The following is a 20,194-nucleotide window of genomic DNA, read 5'->3' on the forward strand; positions in this document are numbered from 1 at the left end:
CTTCAAAACCTATAAAAGCGAGGTCTTTGTAAATAATAAAGTTCTTCTTCAGCCTTTTTCTTGGAGTCAAAAAGTGTGTATCATTTTCCCTTCGTGTCCTCTAACAACATGGGTACTTTTCTTTCTCCTTTTTTTTTTTCTTCCTTTGTTTGTTTGTTTGTTGGTTGGTTTGGGGTTTGTTTGTTTCGTTTGTTTTGGGGTTTTTTGTTTTGTTTTTTGGGGGGGGTTGGTGTTTTGTTTTGGTTTTTTGGGGTTTTTTTTGTTTGTTTGTTTTTTTGTTTGTTTTTTGTTTGTTTGTTTGTTTAACAGGTTTTTTCAAAGAGCTATGACCACCCATATTATTATTAGTAATAGATCCGGTTTTTGGCTACAAGAAAGATTGAAAAAACAGAGTAATAGTTTGAGTGAGGGAATCCACCGTTGATAAAAATCTCTTCAGATTTTATCTTCATTTTGAAGTAAAATGGGAATTGGTCTATGCCAAACAAAAGAGGCCGTTTCTGGGCTGCTTTTGGATTATAAAGATATATGTAGAAGGGCCTTGGAGCTACTGGTTCCAGCATACACTGCAGTTACACCTTGATCCCATATTGGAACAAGACCAAGGGAACATAGGCCTTTGTACCAGTCTGGTTTCCACCAGAGTTACGAAAATTGTATCTCATTAGGCCAGGTCCTCAGGACAGTTGGGTGACTGGGATGGAGGGTGTGCTGAAGCACCCAGCTACTGGTTAGCTGTACCTTGCAACATCCATTGCTTACCTCGTGATTTCAAGGGCAAAATAGGATGGCAATAAATTCAGTGTAATTACTGTTCTCCAGACTGTCAAAAGACAATGTAATCAACATGTAGATTAAATTAATTAATTTTTTCAGAGTATACATGTAGTACTGGACATTGTCCAAGGTTTCAGTTGATACACAAGAGTGAATTATCATCAGAAAATTCAGAATACACCATACTGTTCTTCTACAGCCTCCAAGGTAATCAGTATCCATAATTAATAATAATTCATATGTGTTTGTTTTTGCTCTGCAGGTAATACTTTAACTCCAATATGGGAAAGCAAAACAGCAAACTACGCCCTGAAGTCATGCAAGACTTGCTAGAAAGTACAGACTTTACAGAACATGAGATCCAGGAGTGGTACAAAGGCTTCTTGAGAGACTGTCCAAGTGGACATTTATCTATGGAGGAGTTTAAAAAAATATATGGAAACTTTTTTCCTTACGGGGACGCTTCTAAGTTTGCAGAGCATGTATTCCGCACTTTTGATGCCAATGGAGACGGAACGATAGATTTCAGAGAATTCATCATAGCCTTGAGTGTAACATCAAGAGGAAAACTGGAGCAAAAGCTGAAGTGGGCGTTCAGTATGTACGACCTCGACGGGAATGGCTACATCAGTAAGTCAGAGATGCTGGAAATCGTGCAGGTATGTGCTGCTCAGAGGCACCCCTGGGCTCCCTCCTTCAGAGCAGATTGTGAAGCAATGTTGCACTGAGACACTGAACGAAAAACTGGCAGCACTGGTTTATAATCTCCTATAACTGCTTGGATATAAAATGCTATTTCATTTGGCAAAGATTATGTCACAATTCAAACTACAGCTTAATATCCACTGCAAGTTCTTCCAGAGCAACAGGATATTTCTTATATCTGTATGGATATTTCTTCCCTGGGAGCTCTGCTGGGCTCAAGCATAGCAACTAACCTGCTGATAAATATGATTCAGTGAATCCTGTCAATTAATAATGATTAATTACAGTTGAACCAAGTAGTTACATTAGAACAACCAGACAGTGTACTTTTAAGGAAGGCAGGCTCCCTCCACAATAAGAAGCAAATCTACTTTGAAATCATGTTATTATGAAGTACCAGCTCACATATTATAAAGGTGTTTTGTCCACCTAATTCCAGTGAGGTCTGCATCACTAGAATCACACTAGCTGTCTTCATTCTAAATTGACAGTATAGATAAAACTTTTCTGAGTAGATGATGATTCCATACATAGCTTCTTTGGTTGTGTTTTCTTGTGGTGTTAGTAAGAGTCCCATGTCACTGGCTTTCTCCAACATGTTTTTGCTCTTGAGGCACATCACTCTACTGAAAGATTTAAAACATTTTTTTATATGGCAATGTATTTACACAGCTTGAATCTGTATAATGCAGAACTGTTTAAAACAAACAAACAAACAAACAAAACTGTTATCAAGATCCTTTCCTTTCCCTGGAAATTTTGAAGTGCTAATAATGTGCTGTATTATTCAGACTTACATTTGCCCTGAAAACCAAGGGAAAGTAATGCCCACAAATTACAGACTGTGATGGCAAGCTGCATGTGGGGTGTGCTGGTGCTTCTGCCTTTCTACCAGGGCCCTTCTCACGTCCTTCAAACAGTGGCCAATACCGGCACTTGCACTGCTTCAGCAAGGCCAGATCCAAAGCTCAGCTGCAAACCTGGTTTGTTGTCCTTCACTTAGTCTGTTTTGTGTTCCCGTGTCTGAGCTGAGGAGCAGGACCTCCCTGTCTGCGCCGTGACAAACCTCATGGAGTATTTGCATTAGAAGATCCTCTGTTCCTTACAAATCTTCCTCTCCCCCCGGCAGGGTAAACAGCCTGTCAATTACTGTTTTTCTGGCTGTATTTCTCCTCATGAAAAAACAAAAAGAATCCCAAAAGAACTAGCATCGTACATAGGAAGCAGAAGGAGCCAAAGCTGGGTGACCGCCCGCTCCTCTGGAGGAGGAGACACCCCAGGGGCTGCAGGACCGCTCACTGCTGTTGAGGAGCTCGGGAAGGCGCCGTACCAACAGGCAGCACGGCCCCCCAGGCAAGGAGATCTACAAACAGGCAGAACAAGGCCACAAATTGGTGGCTGGATTTTCTGTAGTGAGCCAAACAAGGACCAGCAAAGCTGGAAGCTTTTTCCAGTTACCCCAGATCTGCTTGCTGGCAAGTCTAGAGGCTGAAATGCTCTGCCTCCTCTTCATATTTATGTCAGTACCAAATCATAGCATTGTCTTTTACAGGCATGATGCCATCATCAAACAAAATTGCAGCTCAGGGATCAGTGTAGGGCGGCATTCTGTCAATGTGTGAATCCACCCCTGAGCAGCACTTTGGCTGTGCACAGCCCTCAGCCTGGCACTCCAGCAGTCTCTCTCACTTCTTGAGAGGTTTGGCTCTCTCCTCCTTTCAGACTGAAGATGAAACTCAACTGCATGATGCTTATAATCTCATCTCATTTTGAGGGACCCAGTTTTGAGGGACCACACAAAAAGCAATTCTGGAAGTGAACAGCCTGAAAAACAGTTATTTCTGTACCGTGGACTATCAGCAATTTTTAAACCACAAAAGCTGCCCTTTCTGTGATGGAGTTTCCCGTAAGGCAGTGTGCTTGTAGAGCTCACCCTGTTCTCTTCTTTCAGGTTGTTTTGAATGTACTGGTTTCCCTGTATTGCACTGGTCACCAGGAGCTCCTCCCAGTGGGATGGGATTTGCTGTGTAGTCTCTGGAAACATGTTCAGTTGATAGCTGAAACTGAAGCAGATGAGCGTATTTTCTTGCTTTGTTGAGAGGTTTCTTTGATGTACAGTGATTAGATACAAAAAGCCAGCAAACAACTATCACTTTCATTTATGAAAGATGATTATTTTTTCATATGGAATGACAGAATTCTGTATCAAATGTCTTCCTGGGGGCCCTCAGCCACCACAGTTTTTCTAAGAGTGAAAGTCAGAACTCTGACTTATCTCTGATATATGTCTCAAAGGAGTCTACTGCAAGTCCCTTATCTAGCATATATTTGCAAATTGATAGAGGAGGATTATGTTTGCACTGGGATTTTTGCCTGAGACAATACATCAAAATGAGTGCTAAAAGAAACGCCTTTAGTCTAAAAGTCTTCATTTCACAGAAAAATACTCTCCCTGTTATTGTGGGATTACTGTATTCTAAATAGCATAGGGGCAAGGCATGCTTCTCTTCTTTTTCAGTCTGCTTTTCTTCATGCTTTGAAAGCCCCCTCTCTGCAGTGATTTTTACTGTTTTGCTTCCTTGCATTTTCTTTCCATTGCTTCAGCCTAATCTAACAGCAATGCAGGCATCACACTCTTGCTCAGCATTGTGTTAAGAAAATTGAGGTAACAGTGGTAGCAGCAGCAACAGCACTGGAACAGCAGAACTGCTGGCTAAGATGTCCCACAGGAGCCCTTATGACTGTCCAGCTGCCAAGGAGATGGAGGTGAATGGTCCATAACAGCTTTCTAAGGGCTAGCAAAGGAATGTGCTAGATGACAAAGCACGTGCATTCCTTTAAGCTCCGTACACCATCATGCCCTTAACCGTGCGGACACAGCCCAGTGCACTCACCATGCCTGTCCAGGAACATCCCTGGTCTCCAAAAACCAGTGCTTAGAGATCCACATGGAGCCAACTGCAGTTTGCAAGCTGAAGGACTTTAGTGGTGGCTGACAGTTGTAGAGCCTCAGAAAGAAGGTCCATGGGATAGTGCTACACTTACCAGGCATAGCACATCTGCAGACGACTGTGCGAAGAGGCTTCAGAGCCTGCCCTCGTGACAGACCTTGTCACAGTTCCTCTCAGATTCATGTCCCAGGCTTTTCATGTCTCCCATATGTTTACCTATAATCTAAATAGCCCAGTCCACTCAAAAATAGCTGCAAACCAGTTAGAAGATTTGTTCCCCTTGCAAACAGGACATATTTGGCTAGTCTCTTAAAATAAGAGTTCAAATGAAAGATGGAAACCTTGTTCGAAAGGATACATTTTTTCACTGTATGGACTCAAAAGGCATTTTAAGAATACTGAGCAGAGACAAGAATAATGCTTTCAGTTTAATAAAAACAGAGCACACATGTTTCACATGCTGGGATAACTTATTTGCAAGCCAGGAAGAAGCAGAAGCTTGTGTGGGAAGAAGCAAAAGTTGATATGTCTCTGTAAAGAGTGTCAAAAATCTTGAGAGGAGAGACTGAGAGAACAATTTTTTTCAGGCCAGTCATTGATTTCATGAGACTTCTAGCCATGAGAATTTATTTCAACAGAGTAAAAAGGATCAACTGAATATTTGCCCTGTCACTGCTGCTGCCATCACCATAATGAGCTTTTTGAAGTTTGCTGAGTATACCAGCCCTCACCAAAGCTTCTGGCCTGAGTGCAGCAGTGGCAGACAGCAACTGGGAGCAAAACCTGTGTGAATGGGCAAAGGGATGAGATTTACCCTAAAATCAGCCATTGCTGCTCATCCGCATGGAGCTGGAAAATCGATGGAGAGAGTTCAGCAGGGCAGCAGATGAAGCTGGAGCCCGTGCTTGCTCCAGTGATGTACACAGGGCTCTGGAGGCACAACTTCTTGGTGGCATACAGGGGTGCCAGGGAGCTGTAAGGAGCTCTCCTGACAGAGCCCACCTATTAAAGCTGACCTGACTCAGGAGACTGCTGACAGGCATCAACTTCCAGTGCTGAACGCCACTGATGGTTTTCAGCCCAGGTTCTGGGAGGCTGAGGAGTCACACTCCATGTGGAGTGGAACCCCTGCAGCCTTTCAGTCCCAGGTCCTAGCCCAGGGTTATTGCAGCCCAGCTCCGTGTAATCATCACATGAAGCCAAATTCCTTTCAGAGCTTGCTCTTTCAAACATACAATAAAGAGTTTTGTGTAGCTGCACTGAATTAATATGGGGCAAATCTCAAGATTCTTAATCAGCTTTAGCTGGCTTTTACTTTGGGAAAACTTCCCAATGAACTTCTGAGTAAGGACATAAGAATTTGTCCAGAGTAACCATTTTCAGCATGAAAGGAACGCTTACTATGTTATTCCCATCTGGCTTTCCTAGAATATCTCATCTGTTATTCCCTTCACATGCCTCTGTGAAAAGGACCCTGTAGGATGAAGTCATCCTGAAGTGCTTTTTTTGTCCTAAAAATCTGCATATTCTTACTATGGTTACTTTGATCAGGGTAAACATGCCCTCACTCCCAGTCTGGGGCATTCCTCCCACACTTTCAATGCAGATTCTCTGCTTTGCTGTCCTCTCACCCAGAGAGAGGGAGTGACCCCTCCACCTCTCTTCCTACCGCAGACAAAAGCCAGACAGCTTCAAATGCTTAAACACAGGCAGATTTATAAGCCTCGTCTCTGCTCTGACCCTTGCGGGCCTTGCATGCTGATGAGGATGACCAAGGTCTAAATTCTTACTGTCCACCCCTTCCATTTTTTCCTGCCCTGTTGCCTCCTTCCCCCAACTCCCTCATCCCTGTGTTTTCATACTTACATGTTCATCCTTTCTTCTGTGTTCCTGGTATCAGAGTATCATGGTTGTGTGGACAGCATCCCTGCCTCTACTGGGGCTCTGCCCAGTACTCTGGAACACTAATTCTCCTGGAAGATGTGAAGGGCGAGCTGTTGGCAGAGGAGAAGCCAGCAATATGGCCAAGGAAGCAGATGCTCCCTAGTCTGGGTGTAAAATGTCTGTGCTGCTTAGTGGCATCCTCCATCTGTGCTGTTACATTCCTGGAGCCAGTCCTTGGGGATCCTGAGCCAGATGATCTGAGCTGCTAGGCAGAGTGCCTTCATGAAGGGAAAGAGGGGAGAGGGGTAACCCAGTGAGAAAACTTGGCTTGCACTGCGGCCGCCCTACCAAAGGAGGAGGAAAGGAAGAACAAATAACTAAAGTAGTCAAATGGCAGCAGGTGACAGCCAATGAGTTGCAGTGGGCAGCAGAAGGGGCTGGTTGGACCAGGGCAATGCTGCCTTGGGCTAGGATGTGCTGCCCTTCCACATGGCTGGGAGGAACCCTCAAGGCCACCACCCTGCAGCCCTGTGAGTGCTACTGCTCTCCCAGGCATGGCACCGCAGAGATGCCTAACACAAATCCCTGGTGTTTACTGGTGCTGCATGCTTATGTTTGCCAGCAAGGTTTGGATAACCACTGCAGAGACAGATGCTCATCCTTGTAAAATTAAAATTATCGCTCTTTCAGGGGCAGCTAGTACCAAAGGTGACGAATGCGTTTGTCAGTGCAGAGAATAGCTTTGGGTGGCAGTGGTGCTCTGTAGGACCAGAATATCTGGTCTCTGTGGAGTGAATTGTGAAAGGGATTTTGAGCTGTGCACACACACCAACCCCCAATGAAAAGGCCTCCTCCTTGATGGTCCAGTCTTTGTTATCTGTGAGATGCAGAAAATGCAAGAAGTGAGTCATTGTTCACTCCACAGATGGGATGCTGAAAGGGGGGGAGAGAAAGGAGATGGGGGAGAAGCAAAGGCAGGATGAGGAGACAGGTGTGGTGAGGATGAAGCCTGTGTGGCCAAAGCATGGAGATTCATCACAGCACAGGACAAGACCTTGGTGCTCTGGCTGTTCCTCCAGGCTCTGGGAGCTGCCATTGCCTAATGCGTTGTACAAATGATAAATTTATCCAAAGACTGTTTTAATAAGGAAAAATGTAGCCTTAGTCCAAACCCAGATGGTATTTGACCATGACTAAATAAAGAAACAGAGTATTTCATAAATGAGTGTTCACTGAAGAGGGAAGCTGCATGCACTGGTGCCACCCAACACCCTTTGGCATCCAAAGAGGAGGTCTTGCTGGTGCTCCGAGGATATTTTCTGCCTGTTTCTGTCACAAGAAGATCATCATACCCTCGCATCAAGATAATGTGCTTCTTACCAGCTCTTTGCTCCTGTCTATCACACAGGCAATCTATAAGATGGTTTCTTCTGTAATGAAGATGCCAGAAGATGAGTCAACACCAGAGAAGAGGACTGAGAAGATCTTCCGCCAGATGGACACCAACCGTGATGGTAGGCACCCTGCAGGGGGGTGGCCCGGGTGTTCTGACATGTGGGATGATCTGCAAGTCCAACAGGATGTAGGCAGGCAGGACTTCATCTTACAGGGTTGCTTTCCAGGGATTTTCCTGGCTACCCCAGCTTCCTTCCATCGTGCTTGTCCAGAGGCTTGACAGGTGTGCTACACCACGTGTGCTGAGTAAATGTGTTTCTTTTCTAGGAAAGCTCTCTCTGGAAGAGTTCATCCGAGGCGCCAAGAGTGATCCGTCCATAGTCCGTCTCCTGCAGTGTGATCCCAGCAGTGCCGGGCAATTCTGAACCTGTCCTTTGGATGAATTATGTATCTGCTTTTTTTTTTTTTTCTTGCCAAACAACATTCATGGTAGTGTTGCCTCTGTATGGCCAATTATGCCTTCATTTGTGGCATCTTACAGCTTATTTTGTTGTGGATTAATTATAAGAATGCTGAATTGCTCTTAACAATTTGTCCAGAGCACGGGCAGTACTGTTTTAAACAGATATTGTGGTGTTATCATTGTTTTTAATTTTTTGTTTTGTTTTTGTTTGTTTGTATCTGTTTTGGAAAGTATGTGTTGAGGAGGAGTAAACCATCAACAAACCCCTTGGCAGCAAGACACACTGACAAATTTTAGATTCCTGCTTTAGTTGTTAGGTATTCACCTGCAGGACCTGAAAGTGTAGTAAGGCTGAACCAAAGGGGTTGATGGGTGGGGTAGGATTCACCTGGAACCTCCTTTCCTGGTGGTACCAGTTGAGATCACAGACAGGACTGGGAAGAAGTATGAAAGCGCAAAGCGTGTATGGGGTGTATCATCCACTCCTATGCCTCGTTGTTTCAATGCTGTGAACACTTTCCAGGTTGTGAAGGAGAAGGGACAAAATGAAGGTTGACTTTTTTTTACTGGGTTTACAGTGGTTGAAGTCATAGGGCTTTATCTGAAAATTCAGCAATTTGCAATCCTGATCTCCAAATCCACAACTGTCAATACCTCTTGCCGTTTGGGATCAGCAAAAGCAGACACAGATATGAAAAGCTGGGTCTTGACAATAAATTTAAGGGAGATACATGTTGAATGTGAAATTTTCAGGTTAGTAATAAAGCAGTTGCTACTAGGGAGAGTGGGCATTCACGTGAGGAACTCATGGACACCTGCAAGCAGCTCCAGCTAAGGCACATCTGTTGTTCTGAATGCTCTTGCATAGCAGGAAGTTTTGGGGGTGTTCTTGTCTCTCTCCGTGTAGCTAACAGAGTTTCTGGGCCTACTCTTAGGGGAAGGCTGTCATCAAAACTTGTTTTAAACATAAAATTGTAGCATTTATATTTCATTTATTTTAGTAAAGTTCAAAAAATCTGTACTGAAATGAGGAAATGGTACGCTTTACAATATATTTATATATATAAAAATTAAAACAAAAAAAGATCAGTTCTTGAGAGAAATGTTGAATGTTTATCTTTCCGCCTAGGTGCAGGAGTTCTGAAATTTGCTGCTGCAAAATTTTATCCTTTGGTCAAAGTTGATGTATGTAGAGCTAGTACACACGTGGGATTTCTTAGGGACTTCACAAGCGCTGTTGCAAAAGAAAAGCTGGAAAAGCTTAGTAACAGGAGGCATTATGCTGACTAAATTGGCATTAATCAGTCATTAGCTGAAGTCTGCTTTGTGATCCTGTTGGAGAGCTACCCAAGCAGGCAGCGCACTGGTGTTGGGAATTCATCAGCTCGTTAGAGTAGCCTTTGTCTGACAGGCAAGGTTGGCATTTTGTCAAGTGACCTTGTAGATGCTAATCCCCAGTAGCCTTAATTTAAAATAAACCCAAGTAAAAGAAGTCTGTTTTGCAGATGATGATTAGCTAAGTACTAATTAGAAGTCATGAATAAGTAGTTAGGCATAAATAATTTTCTCTGGAACACTAGCTAGCATGTACAATAACTGACAGGAGCAGTCCTATACCTAATTTTTCCATACCATTTGCTTTGCCAGGTGCGAAGGGCAAAGCACGTTAAGAGAAAATAAAAGTAAATTGAAAATAACATTGTTAATCAGTGGTACTAAAATTTTTATGAGTGGCTAATGACACTCAGTAAATGTTTTCAAGCACACATCTTTGTCTCAAACAATCACAAAAATCCAATTGATTATATATATTTCCATTACATTCATCAAAATACTGAGCCAAGATGAGTGTGGGAAAATAAGAAATTAAAGAGGGCCCAACCACAGACACAAACAGATTTTAGTACCCAGCACTTTCAGGTGTTACGAGCAACACTGGCAAGTTTTGCACCAATTCTTCATGCTGATGAAAATGTTCCCCATCTCCTTCTCCCAAATCCTAATTAGGCACCATGTGCACAAATCTAACCCTTCAAAGGACGGTCTGTGCCTGCCTTCTTCAAGGTAATTTTCTGCTTTACCTGGAGAGGTTCTGGACCTCTCTCCCATGTCCAGCACCTCATGGCTTTTGAAAGTCATGTACTTTAGGGTTGCTTTTCAGCAGAAGAAGCCTGGCCAGACTCCTGGGGATTGCTGAAGGAAGGTCAGTGGGCATGCGCTGATCAACACGCCCCTCTGCCAGACGGGAATGGCCAGTGCCGCCGGCTCCATCACCACCCCTGTGTGGGCAGGACAAGGTGACGCCAGAGGATCCCTGCTGAACTTCCAACCTCCTGGCTCAGTGCAGGCCGAAACAGCCCAGACCTGTGGAAGCTGGCATTCACTGAAGGTGAACTCAGATACCTTCTACAGTTCCATCTTCTTCTTAGTGCTGTGAAAGCAGCTGCATGTGACCGAAGCTTTTAAAATGTTGCCTTTTATTTAAGTGACAGCATACTGCTTCTTTTTCATTTTACAAGATGCTTCTGGCTCAGAACCAAATCTCTCAGTTTGTTTTTGCTCAGTAGTCTTGGGGTGTTGGGGCTGGGTTCACCTCCCGGGTTATTCCCATACAACGTCTTTGAAAGCACAACCTGTGCTGTGACCTCAGGCCAGCAGAGATGTAATGCTTCCCACAGTTCACAAAATTTGGAATAATAAGAATTAGCTTACAGCTGCAGAGGACGTAGCTGCAGATAAGGCTATTGTATAAACATTTACAGAGCAAACTAAGGTTATTCTTTTACCTGAGTGCCACTGATGATTGGTATTCTTTTAAATTATTAACTATCCCTTTCTTTCTCTGCCTCTGCATGTACTTAGAGAGTGAATCGTAGCTGAAGTTGTGATAGGAACATCTGCAGACCTCAAATCAGCAGGATAGCAGTGGTGTGCTGCACCTCAGATTGAAATACTCTGCTTTGCTGTCATTTGCATTTGTAATCATAACTGCCTGCATAAACCTTTTGAAGGCAAAGTGGTGTATCCTGTATAAAATGGCACAGTAAGTCAGACTTTGGAGTGATTCATTAGCAGTATCTCCACACAGGAGGATGGCAGACAGCAGATACTCTTTCATATCATTTCTCAAATTTGTAGATGCATTCTCTAGTTTTACTTGCATGTGCAAGAGGCAGCCTTCACTGTGTGTTGTCCAAAGGAATTGAGTACATCTCATGTGTAGACGGAACTCATGGAAAATGCCAGTCCCTTGTATCTGACATTCCCAGTCAACTTGTCAAACTCTAGGCCAGAAAATGTGAAGTGAGGACTATGACTTGTGAGTTTTGCAGAAGCCTCTCCTTGTTCTAGGATGCTTTGGAAAGGGAAAAGGGAATACAACCCTTTTAAAACCAACACGTGTTCTTGTGAGCACTTAAAGTTTGAGAGGGACTGAAGAAATGCTTATGTTTCGACATTATTTGAAGCCCTGTCAGTGATGTTCCTGAGGTACCCAGGGCTGTGCTGGTCCCTTGCAGTTCTTAGGAGCTTGTAGGATTTTTATCTTCTTCCAGGGGCATTCTGTCCTTTGTTGTTCTGCGTTATAAGACACGACCTCCACATTTTCTGCTGCTTAAAACAGTCAGCCAGAAGTGTGTAAATGTTGTAGCTGGATGCCGTCTGTGTGCAGAAACATTGCACACCAGCACAGGAAGCAGTCACACATGACCAAGTCCCTGTGGTTTGAACACTGCCCCTGGGGGATGAGCCCCAGGACTTCTCTCTTCACTGATGGCAGAAGTGCAATAATGCAGCTTTGCTTGGTTTTCTTTTACTGCAGATCAGGTTAAGTCGCATTACCTTGCATTTGCTGTGGGCAGAACCTTGTCTCAGCTGACTCATGGAAACTTGGTGAACTGTGGTGCCTTGATGTTGAGCCCTAATCTGCGGACTAAGCTGAGATGAGAAGATGGCCTTGGCCATACGTCTCAGTACACGTGAACCAGAGAACACAGTAACAACTGGCAGGTCCCTGGGGACATGTGGCAGTGAGAAGGAAATCTCCTGCCTCAGAACAAACGCCTTGAGCTGAGCTGCCACCTTCTTTCAAAACTCTCTCCCTTTTTAGCACTGCTGGTATAAGATGCAACATGATAGCAATATAGCAGGTCAGGATGGAGGAGGAATTCCTCAAGACTTTCCTTTTGCAGTTTAGCCTACAAGTGCCAAGTGGAACAATCAGACAAGTCTAATTGTTGGCTGGACAAGTCTTCCTGAACACCCAATACACCAGCAAGCACCTCCTTTGGTCTTTCTCGTGGTGCTCCCTCGGTTTCCTGGCATGGCAGTCCTTGGGCTCAGCAGTTAGATGTTGGGTACCTGGTGCAAGACTGATGGAGAAGAATATTTCACCTGCCCTTTGCAGAAGAATTTGGATCCGTTCTTTGGTCTGTGTCTTACTAAGCGGGATCTCATGTAGGAGTCTTAAAGTGGGGAAAGTTGGTTTTCTTTGTATCGCAGGCAGAACTTGTGCTTAAAAATGCAGAGAAATTTGGCAAGTGCCAGAGAGCTGAGCAGTGCTCAGAGCTGCATGCAGAGTTTTCCACTGGTTGTGCAGTAGGCAGATAAGATAAACAGCAGCGATACATCAGACACATCGTGCGATGTGTTTCAAGATAGGGCTTGACTAGAAATGGCACCTTCTATGTGAGCAGCTCTGTCTGCTGCGTATTCTGTCAGAGGCGTTGACAAAATAACTCTAAAATTAAGCAGCAGAGCTGTTCACCGTACCCTGGCAGGCATTAAACAAACAGCTCCCAGGATGAGCATAAGGTTTTCCCTCAGTGCAGCTGAGGACAAAACATTGCCTGTAGGAGTTCATTCCCGGTCATGGTAGAAAAGAAGAAGGGAAAGCTCTGTTGACTCTCAAAGCCCAGGTGTCATTTTGCAGGCTAGGGACAGTGGAATGAACATCTGTGTTTTAAACACATAGAAAAGACAGCAGGGATTGTAAACAGCAATGGAAATCAGTGACACTAGAAACCAGGACCACTTTTGAGGGATTGCAGAAGCCATTAGGTGCCTCTGGCCTTCAGAGCAGTAGAACCATCAATTGGATGTGCAGTCAATCTCCTTGCCCTGTGCAGAAAATATCCCTGTCTACTCTGGGTATCTAAACAACATCCCTTATTTCATCCTGGGCTTGGCTGCTTTGTTTCTAAATTATCTATACTGAGAAGTTGTTTCTTTTAACCCTAACCCTTAGCTTAGGGGTGAGGATTTTCACAGGATAAGGTATAAAGCTTTTCAGATGTACTGTCCATATCTTAACAAGCTGGAACGACCAGACCCAAGGGGCTTCCCATTGCTTCTCACAGGTTGTGTTATTTTAATGGGTAGCTGGGATTAAGCTATCACCTGTAAAATGCTGACTAATGCTGACTAATAGGCAAAGAAAAAAAGAGCTTGAGTTGTAGTGAACAATGTGAAAAGACTAGAGAGATGAAAAACTGTGAAGACATTCCTGCCTGTATCCCAGGGTCTGAATTTGCACACCCTCTTAGCAGTAGCCAGCAGTAGCCAGCACAGAACAGCTCCTCTGCTCCAGCCCGGTCTACTCCAGTGGTACCTCCTGGGCTGCTTCAGCCCTCTGTGATGAGGCTGGGGACACTGAGTCCTGCCACAGACATGGTCATCTGAGATTATTAGGCAGGCCAAGGGCTTCCTAGATCTTGAGGCACACAGCAGCCATCCACTATGCATAGTGTTTGCTTACTGTGCACTTGAGATGTTTTAGATCTTCCCCTCTTGCCCTGACCTTATACCAAAGATGTTCTCACCTTCCCAGGGCATGTGCTCAGGGTGTCCAGCTCTCCAAGTCTTTGCAGCCACCTCCCAGTTGCCATCCCCAGCCTCTGTGTGAACAAATAAAAAACACCAGCCCTTGACATGTGGAGGAGCCAAGGTTGATGCACTTAAAAGGAACAACTTCTGATTTGGTTTCCTATCTTTGGGCCACCTGTGTGTTCCACACTATTTACTTCCTGTTATTAAGTACTGGCAGTATTCAACATTTTATGGGCACACTGAACCTCTGAAACAACATGGTTTTCATTATCACATGTGTGTTTGTCAAGGCACTGCAGGCTGGATCTGCCTGGTGCTCGCTCTGCTGCCCTGGTTTACTCCACAGAGAGCTGGTTTCTCCCAGGCTGGAGCAGCGCCTTCCTGTGCACCCCCGTGCAGCCTGCAGTGCTCCAGTCCTGCAGGAGCACACAGACGCTGTGGACCAAGAGAATTTTGGCATAGTTATATCAGGCAGAAACTCTTCCTTCTTTCTGTCAAAAACAAATGTTGGGGGTGTGACCTCTGGTTTTCTCCTCCCTGGGGACAGGGGTTTCAGCAGTGTTCAGGGTTGGCCTCACATTTCCCCACCAAATGGGATGACAGGATTATGGTGATTAGTAAACCCACCTGAAAAATCCTCTTAGATTTTAAACTTCATTTGTGTTGCTCATTGGCTGCACTCAGAGGGAAGTGTGGTGGTTTGGGGGAGAACTTGCAGCTCCTTGTCTCCACCACCTTTTTATTTCCTGTCATTATTCCCATTTCCAGAGCAACCAAAAAGTTTTTTACTATTTTTACTAGTATCTGGAAGAAAAAGAAAAAATCAAACCCAGGCTTTCAATCCAATAAGGATCTAAGGAAGGTTACTAAAGACATCATGCTCCACGTTAGTTGTACAAATGTTCCACAAAATTGTGTTTCTTTGGTATTTTGTGTTTAATTTTCTTATTCATGTTTTAGGCCTGTTTGTGATTTATTTCATTATTTTGTATCCTCTTAGATTCAGCCCTGCTGGTCCTTCAGCTCTTATGCAGAAGTCCCAATGATCCCAAGAGTAGAACTGACTGAGCAATTATTAGCAAGGTGGGCACACCCTGCCTGGTAAAAATGAAGAGCTTAATGAACTTAGGGATTGTTTTTGTCTGTACACTTGTTTCAAGAAGACAAAGTCAGCTGCATTTCAATATGTTTATCTCTTCCACTTCCTCACTTCAATTCCATCCAACCAGTCTTGTAGTTAATATTTGTATATTCAGCATTATTTTGCTCTTGAATCTGAAGTGACCAATATTGTCTTCCTCTGTCAGGAGAACTTAATACCTTTCGATTTTTAAATATTGCTGGGTGAGTGATGTGATGGATGCAAAGGTAGTTTGCGTGCTGGCTTTGGCTGTGATGGAGTTAATTTTCCTCACAGTAGCTAGAATGAGGGTCAGTTTTGGATTTTTGCTGGAAGCTGTTGATAACAGAGGGGATGTTTTCACTATTACTGAGCAGCGCTCACATGGTGTCAAGGACTTTTCTGCTTCCCACCCCATCAGTAAGGGAGCTGGGATGGGACACAGCCAGGACAGCGACCCCAGGTGACCCCAGGGATACCCCAGACCATGGTGTCATGCTCAGCATATGAAGAGGTGGAGCAAAGAAGGAGGAAGAGGGTGACAAGTTCGCAGTGATGTCATTTGTTTTCTCAAGTCACCATTACCTGATGGAGCCCTGTTTTTCTGGGGGTGGCTGAACACCTGCCTGCCCATGGGAATTGGTGAATGAATGCCTTGCTTTGCTTGTGCAGGGGGGCTTTTGCATTCCCTGTTAAACGGTCTTTATCTCAACCCATGGGTTTTCTCACTTTTACCCTTCCAATTCTCTTCTCCATCCCACTAGAAGGGAGTGAATGAATGGCTTTGTGGGGCTTTGACCCATTCAGCTCTTGACCATGTTTTATCTCAATTTTTAGTTTCTACAGCATCAGAAATATCTGCCCAAATTTAAACAAATTGTTGTGATTTAATCCCAGCCAGCAACTAAGTGTCCAGTTCCTATTTAAGTCCATGACCATTCCACGGGGAGAACTTTCTCTGTTCCCTCAGGCTGTTGCCTCATTGTGGCGTAGAGCAGACATAACAAATCAAAGTTTTAATCATCTACTACTAGCAGACTCACTGCAGCAGCATGGAGTTCAGTATATCCTGTGTCTTGGCAAAATTAGATACCTCTCTAGATGAATGCTTTGTAAGCAAATCTACATATCCTAAAGAAGACTTCTACTATTCAGAAAGGAGAGGGACAACTATGAATTAAATTAATTTGTTCCGCATATTTTTCTTACGGCTGGCTAGGATTGCAAGTATCCTGTGTGTTGTTGCCTATAGCTGTTGTGATGTGTTAATTTCCCCCCCTGGTTCTGTTGTAAGCTCATCTGGTGGTATCCTGAGTCTCCAGCTGGTTCTCCACCAGGCAGAGTCCATGAGAAGGACAGGTAGAGGCGAGCAGCTTTCAGGCACACCCGGGGCAGCTTTGGGGGATGTGGCCCTGTGCTGTTCCGTGCTTTGGGAGTTTGTGCCTGCAGAGCAACATGTTAAACCTACCTGATAAAATGAAAGTAGATGATCGGGCCACTGAAGGAGATGGAGAATTTGGCGGAGGGTTGTGTATGTTTTGTGCCCCCCAGCACGTGCACGGCTCCCCCAGCTATTAACTTCCAGTTAGGATTTTTCCTGAGCTCTTAGTGTTAGAATAAAGTTTTCTTATGCTGATAATGTATTTGTATTATGCAACGTACTCAGAAAACAGAAGATTGTCTCTCTGTGACTGTCCTCTCCTCTTGAGAAGCTGTTCTCCTCTGTATATATGATATGCAGAATGTATGGGAGTCTTACCAGAGTTGGTTTGCATTTTTAAGACTGTACTAATTAATGTGTGATACCGTTGTGTTTTTGTAGTGGCATCTTTGATGTAAGATGTAAAAACTATTTAAATTTTTTTTGTTAGTGTTCAGCTTTTAGAGATAGCACCAAGGACTGCATGTTCACTAGAATCAGCCTTTTTCAGGGGCTGTCCATAGCTGCACGCAGGCACCGGCGTTCCACCCGGCACGTAGCACCTGCGTTCTTTTAATAGGGGTCAGTTTTGAGTGGAAACTAATTCTTCCTGAAAAGTCTAGTTTTGTCTTCCCCTCTCTCAGATTCAAGCTTCCCCTCCCACACTGTGTGCCAGCCTGGCCCCAGGAGAAGACCTGGGAGGAATGTCTCCTGACCGGGGCACCCTGCTGGCTTCAGGCTCCCTCATCCCATAGCTCACCCAAGGCATGCTCCTTGGAACTTGGTTTTCCTTGGAACTGCTGGCTGTGCCAGCACAAAAACTATGGGCTCACATTCCAAGACAATTTGTGCAAGTGACTTTAAAAATAATTAACAAAAATTGAGGGGAATTAAGGAAAAGAAGAGCCTGAGCAGCAATTTTAGGGTCAGAATCTTATTGGGGTGCTTAATATAGCAAGAACTTGGGGTCAGTCCCTAAAAGACAGGACCATTTGAATGGCTTAGTCTATATTTCTTTTCAAGTTTGGAGAGTGAAGTGGGGCTCAGATCCAGCCTTTCAGGCAGGGTTGACTTACTAGATAGACTGAGTCTGAGATGCTTCTCCAGATTGTGTCGTGGGCCAAAAGACAAGACATGCTGCAGCTTAGGAGTTATTTTTCTTTCAGTGGGTTTTTTTGGTTTGGGTGTTTTGGGTTTTTTTTCCTTTTTAATGGAGAAAGCAGTTCAAACTGCACCTGGCAAAATGACTGACTTCAAAAGCATGTTTTTCCTTGTTACGTAGACACTCACAAAGCAGCATTATGTGGCTAAAAAGGCACATTTGTGACAGTTTCTTTCTGAGTGCCAAAATATATAAGCAGTATTGTTTAAAGGGAAACTAAAATTTTTTTACTGTATTGTTATTACTGTTGAACAAATATATTGTTTTTAAATGTTACATTTTGAAGACTTTTGTATTGTAAATTGTTTTGTGACACGGTGCTTTTTCATACTGGAATTACTGATTGCACCTAAATATTAATTATTGCTTTCTTATATAAATATGTGACCTTGAACAATCTTGATGAAAACCAATGTGTGGTGGATACCAACAGTTCAAAAAAAAATCACCTACTGAAATCCCCTAAATGTTCTTTCCTACTAATAAACACTCTGCTGCAGCTAGCGATGGTGTGCCACGCGCTTTACTCCCTTCACGGTGGAGCCTTAAGGCCTCACACAGCCCCATGGTCTGGGGAGAAAAGCCCAGAGAAGCCTTTGCCTGCTGCCTTCACAGCTCCTGTCCTGCTCATCGCCGTGGGCAGAGTCAGCAGCCGTGAAAGCCGATTTGGAGAGCTCAGCCAGGGCTTTAGCTGTGCACAGGCGCTGGGCCGGCACATTGCAGCCGGCTGGGCGCTCCGCTGCGAGCACAGTTGTGTCTCCAGCAGCTAAAGCCAGCAGCTGGGCAAGGAGTAGGATATCATGGAGTGGGCTGTGAAAGCAAAAGAAGGACAGCACAAGGCTGAGAGCCCTGGTCCTCTGAAGCTGGAAAGAGCAGCTTAGCTGACTAATAGCAACTTTCGCTGCTACAGATAAATCCCTGTCCAGGCTTAAGGGGACATTTTACCCTCTAATGACTATCACACCATCAAGGGAGCAGGACGTGGCCAGGGAGCATGGGCTGGCAGGGTGGTAGCTGTGGTTAGTCACTCTGAGATGTGACTGATGAGGCAGCAGCAGAGCTTGTCACAGCAGGGACCCCTGTCAACCTCAGACAGGCTCTGGAGGGGGCTGGCTGATGCTTCTATGCATGCTCCTTAAGCTACTCAAATTTTTACCTAGATTAAATGTGGAGCTGGGATTAGCTGAGTGCAAAAAGTAGTTTAAAGCCTACTGGAAGGCAACAGAAACCAGTGCCTATTTCCTTTTGAGATTACAAAAAAAAAAAAAAAACCCAAAAAACCAAAAACCCAAGAAAACCTCTTTGTGGAACTGCACATTAATATGAGCTTGAGACAGGCTGGAGCCTGAATGAAGCATCTGTTACAGTATTCAGGTATATCCTGAGCTCAGTGCAAACAGGCTTTATTACACAAGCTTCCAGTGTGCCAGACTCCCTGTGATGCACATTCTCCTCACCCTCCCCTTAGGGCCATCATAAGATTTAGCATAAAAAGTCTGGGTGTAAGGAGGTGTTTATTTGTACAGGGGTGCTAAAATCCTGCACTTACCACCCTTGTGGTCCCTCATATCTCGCTGTGCAAAGGCATCTGCCCCAGGCACTGGAGCATATGTTGCACTCCCACAATCCTGGAGTGGACCTCCCACCACCTCAGGGAGGAGGGAACCTATGATCCTGCAGCTCATGGCCCCATCTGGGAAGTAGCATGCTCGAGAAATCTATCACTGTTTTCTGCTGCACAAATTGAACTCGGAGATTGGGGAAGGTGCTGAAAATCAGAGCTTTGCTGCTCCAGTGAGTCCCCTAATGTTCTGGTCAGGAGCTAGAGGTGGAGTGTTTTGCTCTCTGCTCTCAAGAGGGGGTCAGTTCTTCTTAATGACCTTTAATCAAGGTGACTCTCGTCACCTTGCTAAAGCCTGGCTCAGCCATGCCAGACACAGTCCAGCCCTTGAGTTGGGGTGCAGTTATTCCCATCAGCCAACACACTTCTCCTTATCCCTCCCTGGCCTCGCAGATGGCACACTGCCAACCACGCAGCTTTAAAGCATTTGCATTTTAAGAGCCACTCAGTAAAACTACTTCCTATAAAACATAATTAAACGTCCATCACAGGCAGTGCCCAGGAAATGTGATTACCTTAAAGAGCTCCATGGGAGCTGATCCTGGCTCACCCTGCTCTGCTCATCCAGAGCACTGAACTCCTCTGCCTCGCTGTAAGACAGGGCTGCCCTGCTGCTGCCTGGGGAATCAACCTTTGCTGAGGGAAATGCTTTCCCAAGCAATTTCCAACCTACTAAGAGGTTCTCACTTCACAGATCTTGCTTGAAAAGCCAAGCTCAGCTGGTGGAGAATAAAGTGTTTGATGAAAATGTTTTACTGCAATATGTGTGGCCAGGTGTGCTTTTGGAGTAGATGTGGGTGAGGATCTCAACTCAGACGTCCAGGAGTCAGAAAGATGTTAGTGCCAGTGCTTCCAGCTAGGTTCCCAGAA

The 20,194-nt window shown here is 44.6% G+C and overlaps 1 protein-coding gene across 1 annotated transcript; it reads left to right on the top strand.

The window, feature by feature from the left end:
- The first annotated feature begins 1,043 nt into the window (after positions 1 to 1,043).
- Positions 1,044 to 18,206, top strand: NCALD (neurocalcin delta). Its single transcript, XM_040059311.2, has 3 exons — positions 1,044 to 1,436; positions 7,726 to 7,831; positions 8,040 to 18,206. Exons 1-3 carry the CDS (start codon positions 1,059 to 1,061, stop codon positions 8,135 to 8,137), a joined length of 582 nt encoding a protein of 193 aa, XP_039915245.1. The 5' UTR covers positions 1,044 to 1,058; the 3' UTR covers positions 8,138 to 18,206.
- The last annotated feature ends 1,988 nt before the right edge of the window (positions 18,207 to 20,194 follow it).

Source organism: Hirundo rustica, chromosome 1 (assembly GCF_015227805.2).
Source record: "Hirundo rustica isolate bHirRus1 chromosome 1, bHirRus1.pri.v3, whole genome shotgun sequence".
In the NCBI taxonomy this organism is placed as follows: domain Eukaryota; kingdom Metazoa; phylum Chordata; class Aves; order Passeriformes; family Hirundinidae; genus Hirundo; species Hirundo rustica.

Bases quoted from the DNA above. Each gene is read 5' to 3' on its own strand.
- NCALD (XM_040059311.2), top strand. From the start codon at position 1,059: ATGGGAAAGCAAAACAGCAAACTACGCCCTGAAGTCATGCAAGACTTG. The intron at 1,437-7,725 runs GTATGTGCTGCT...TCTATCACACAG, and splicing joins AGATGCTGGAAATCGTGCAG to GCAATCTATAAGATGGTTTC. The intron at 7,832-8,039 runs GTAGGCACCCTG...TTTCTTTTCTAG, and splicing joins GATGGACACCAACCGTGATG to GAAAGCTCTCTCTGGAAGAG.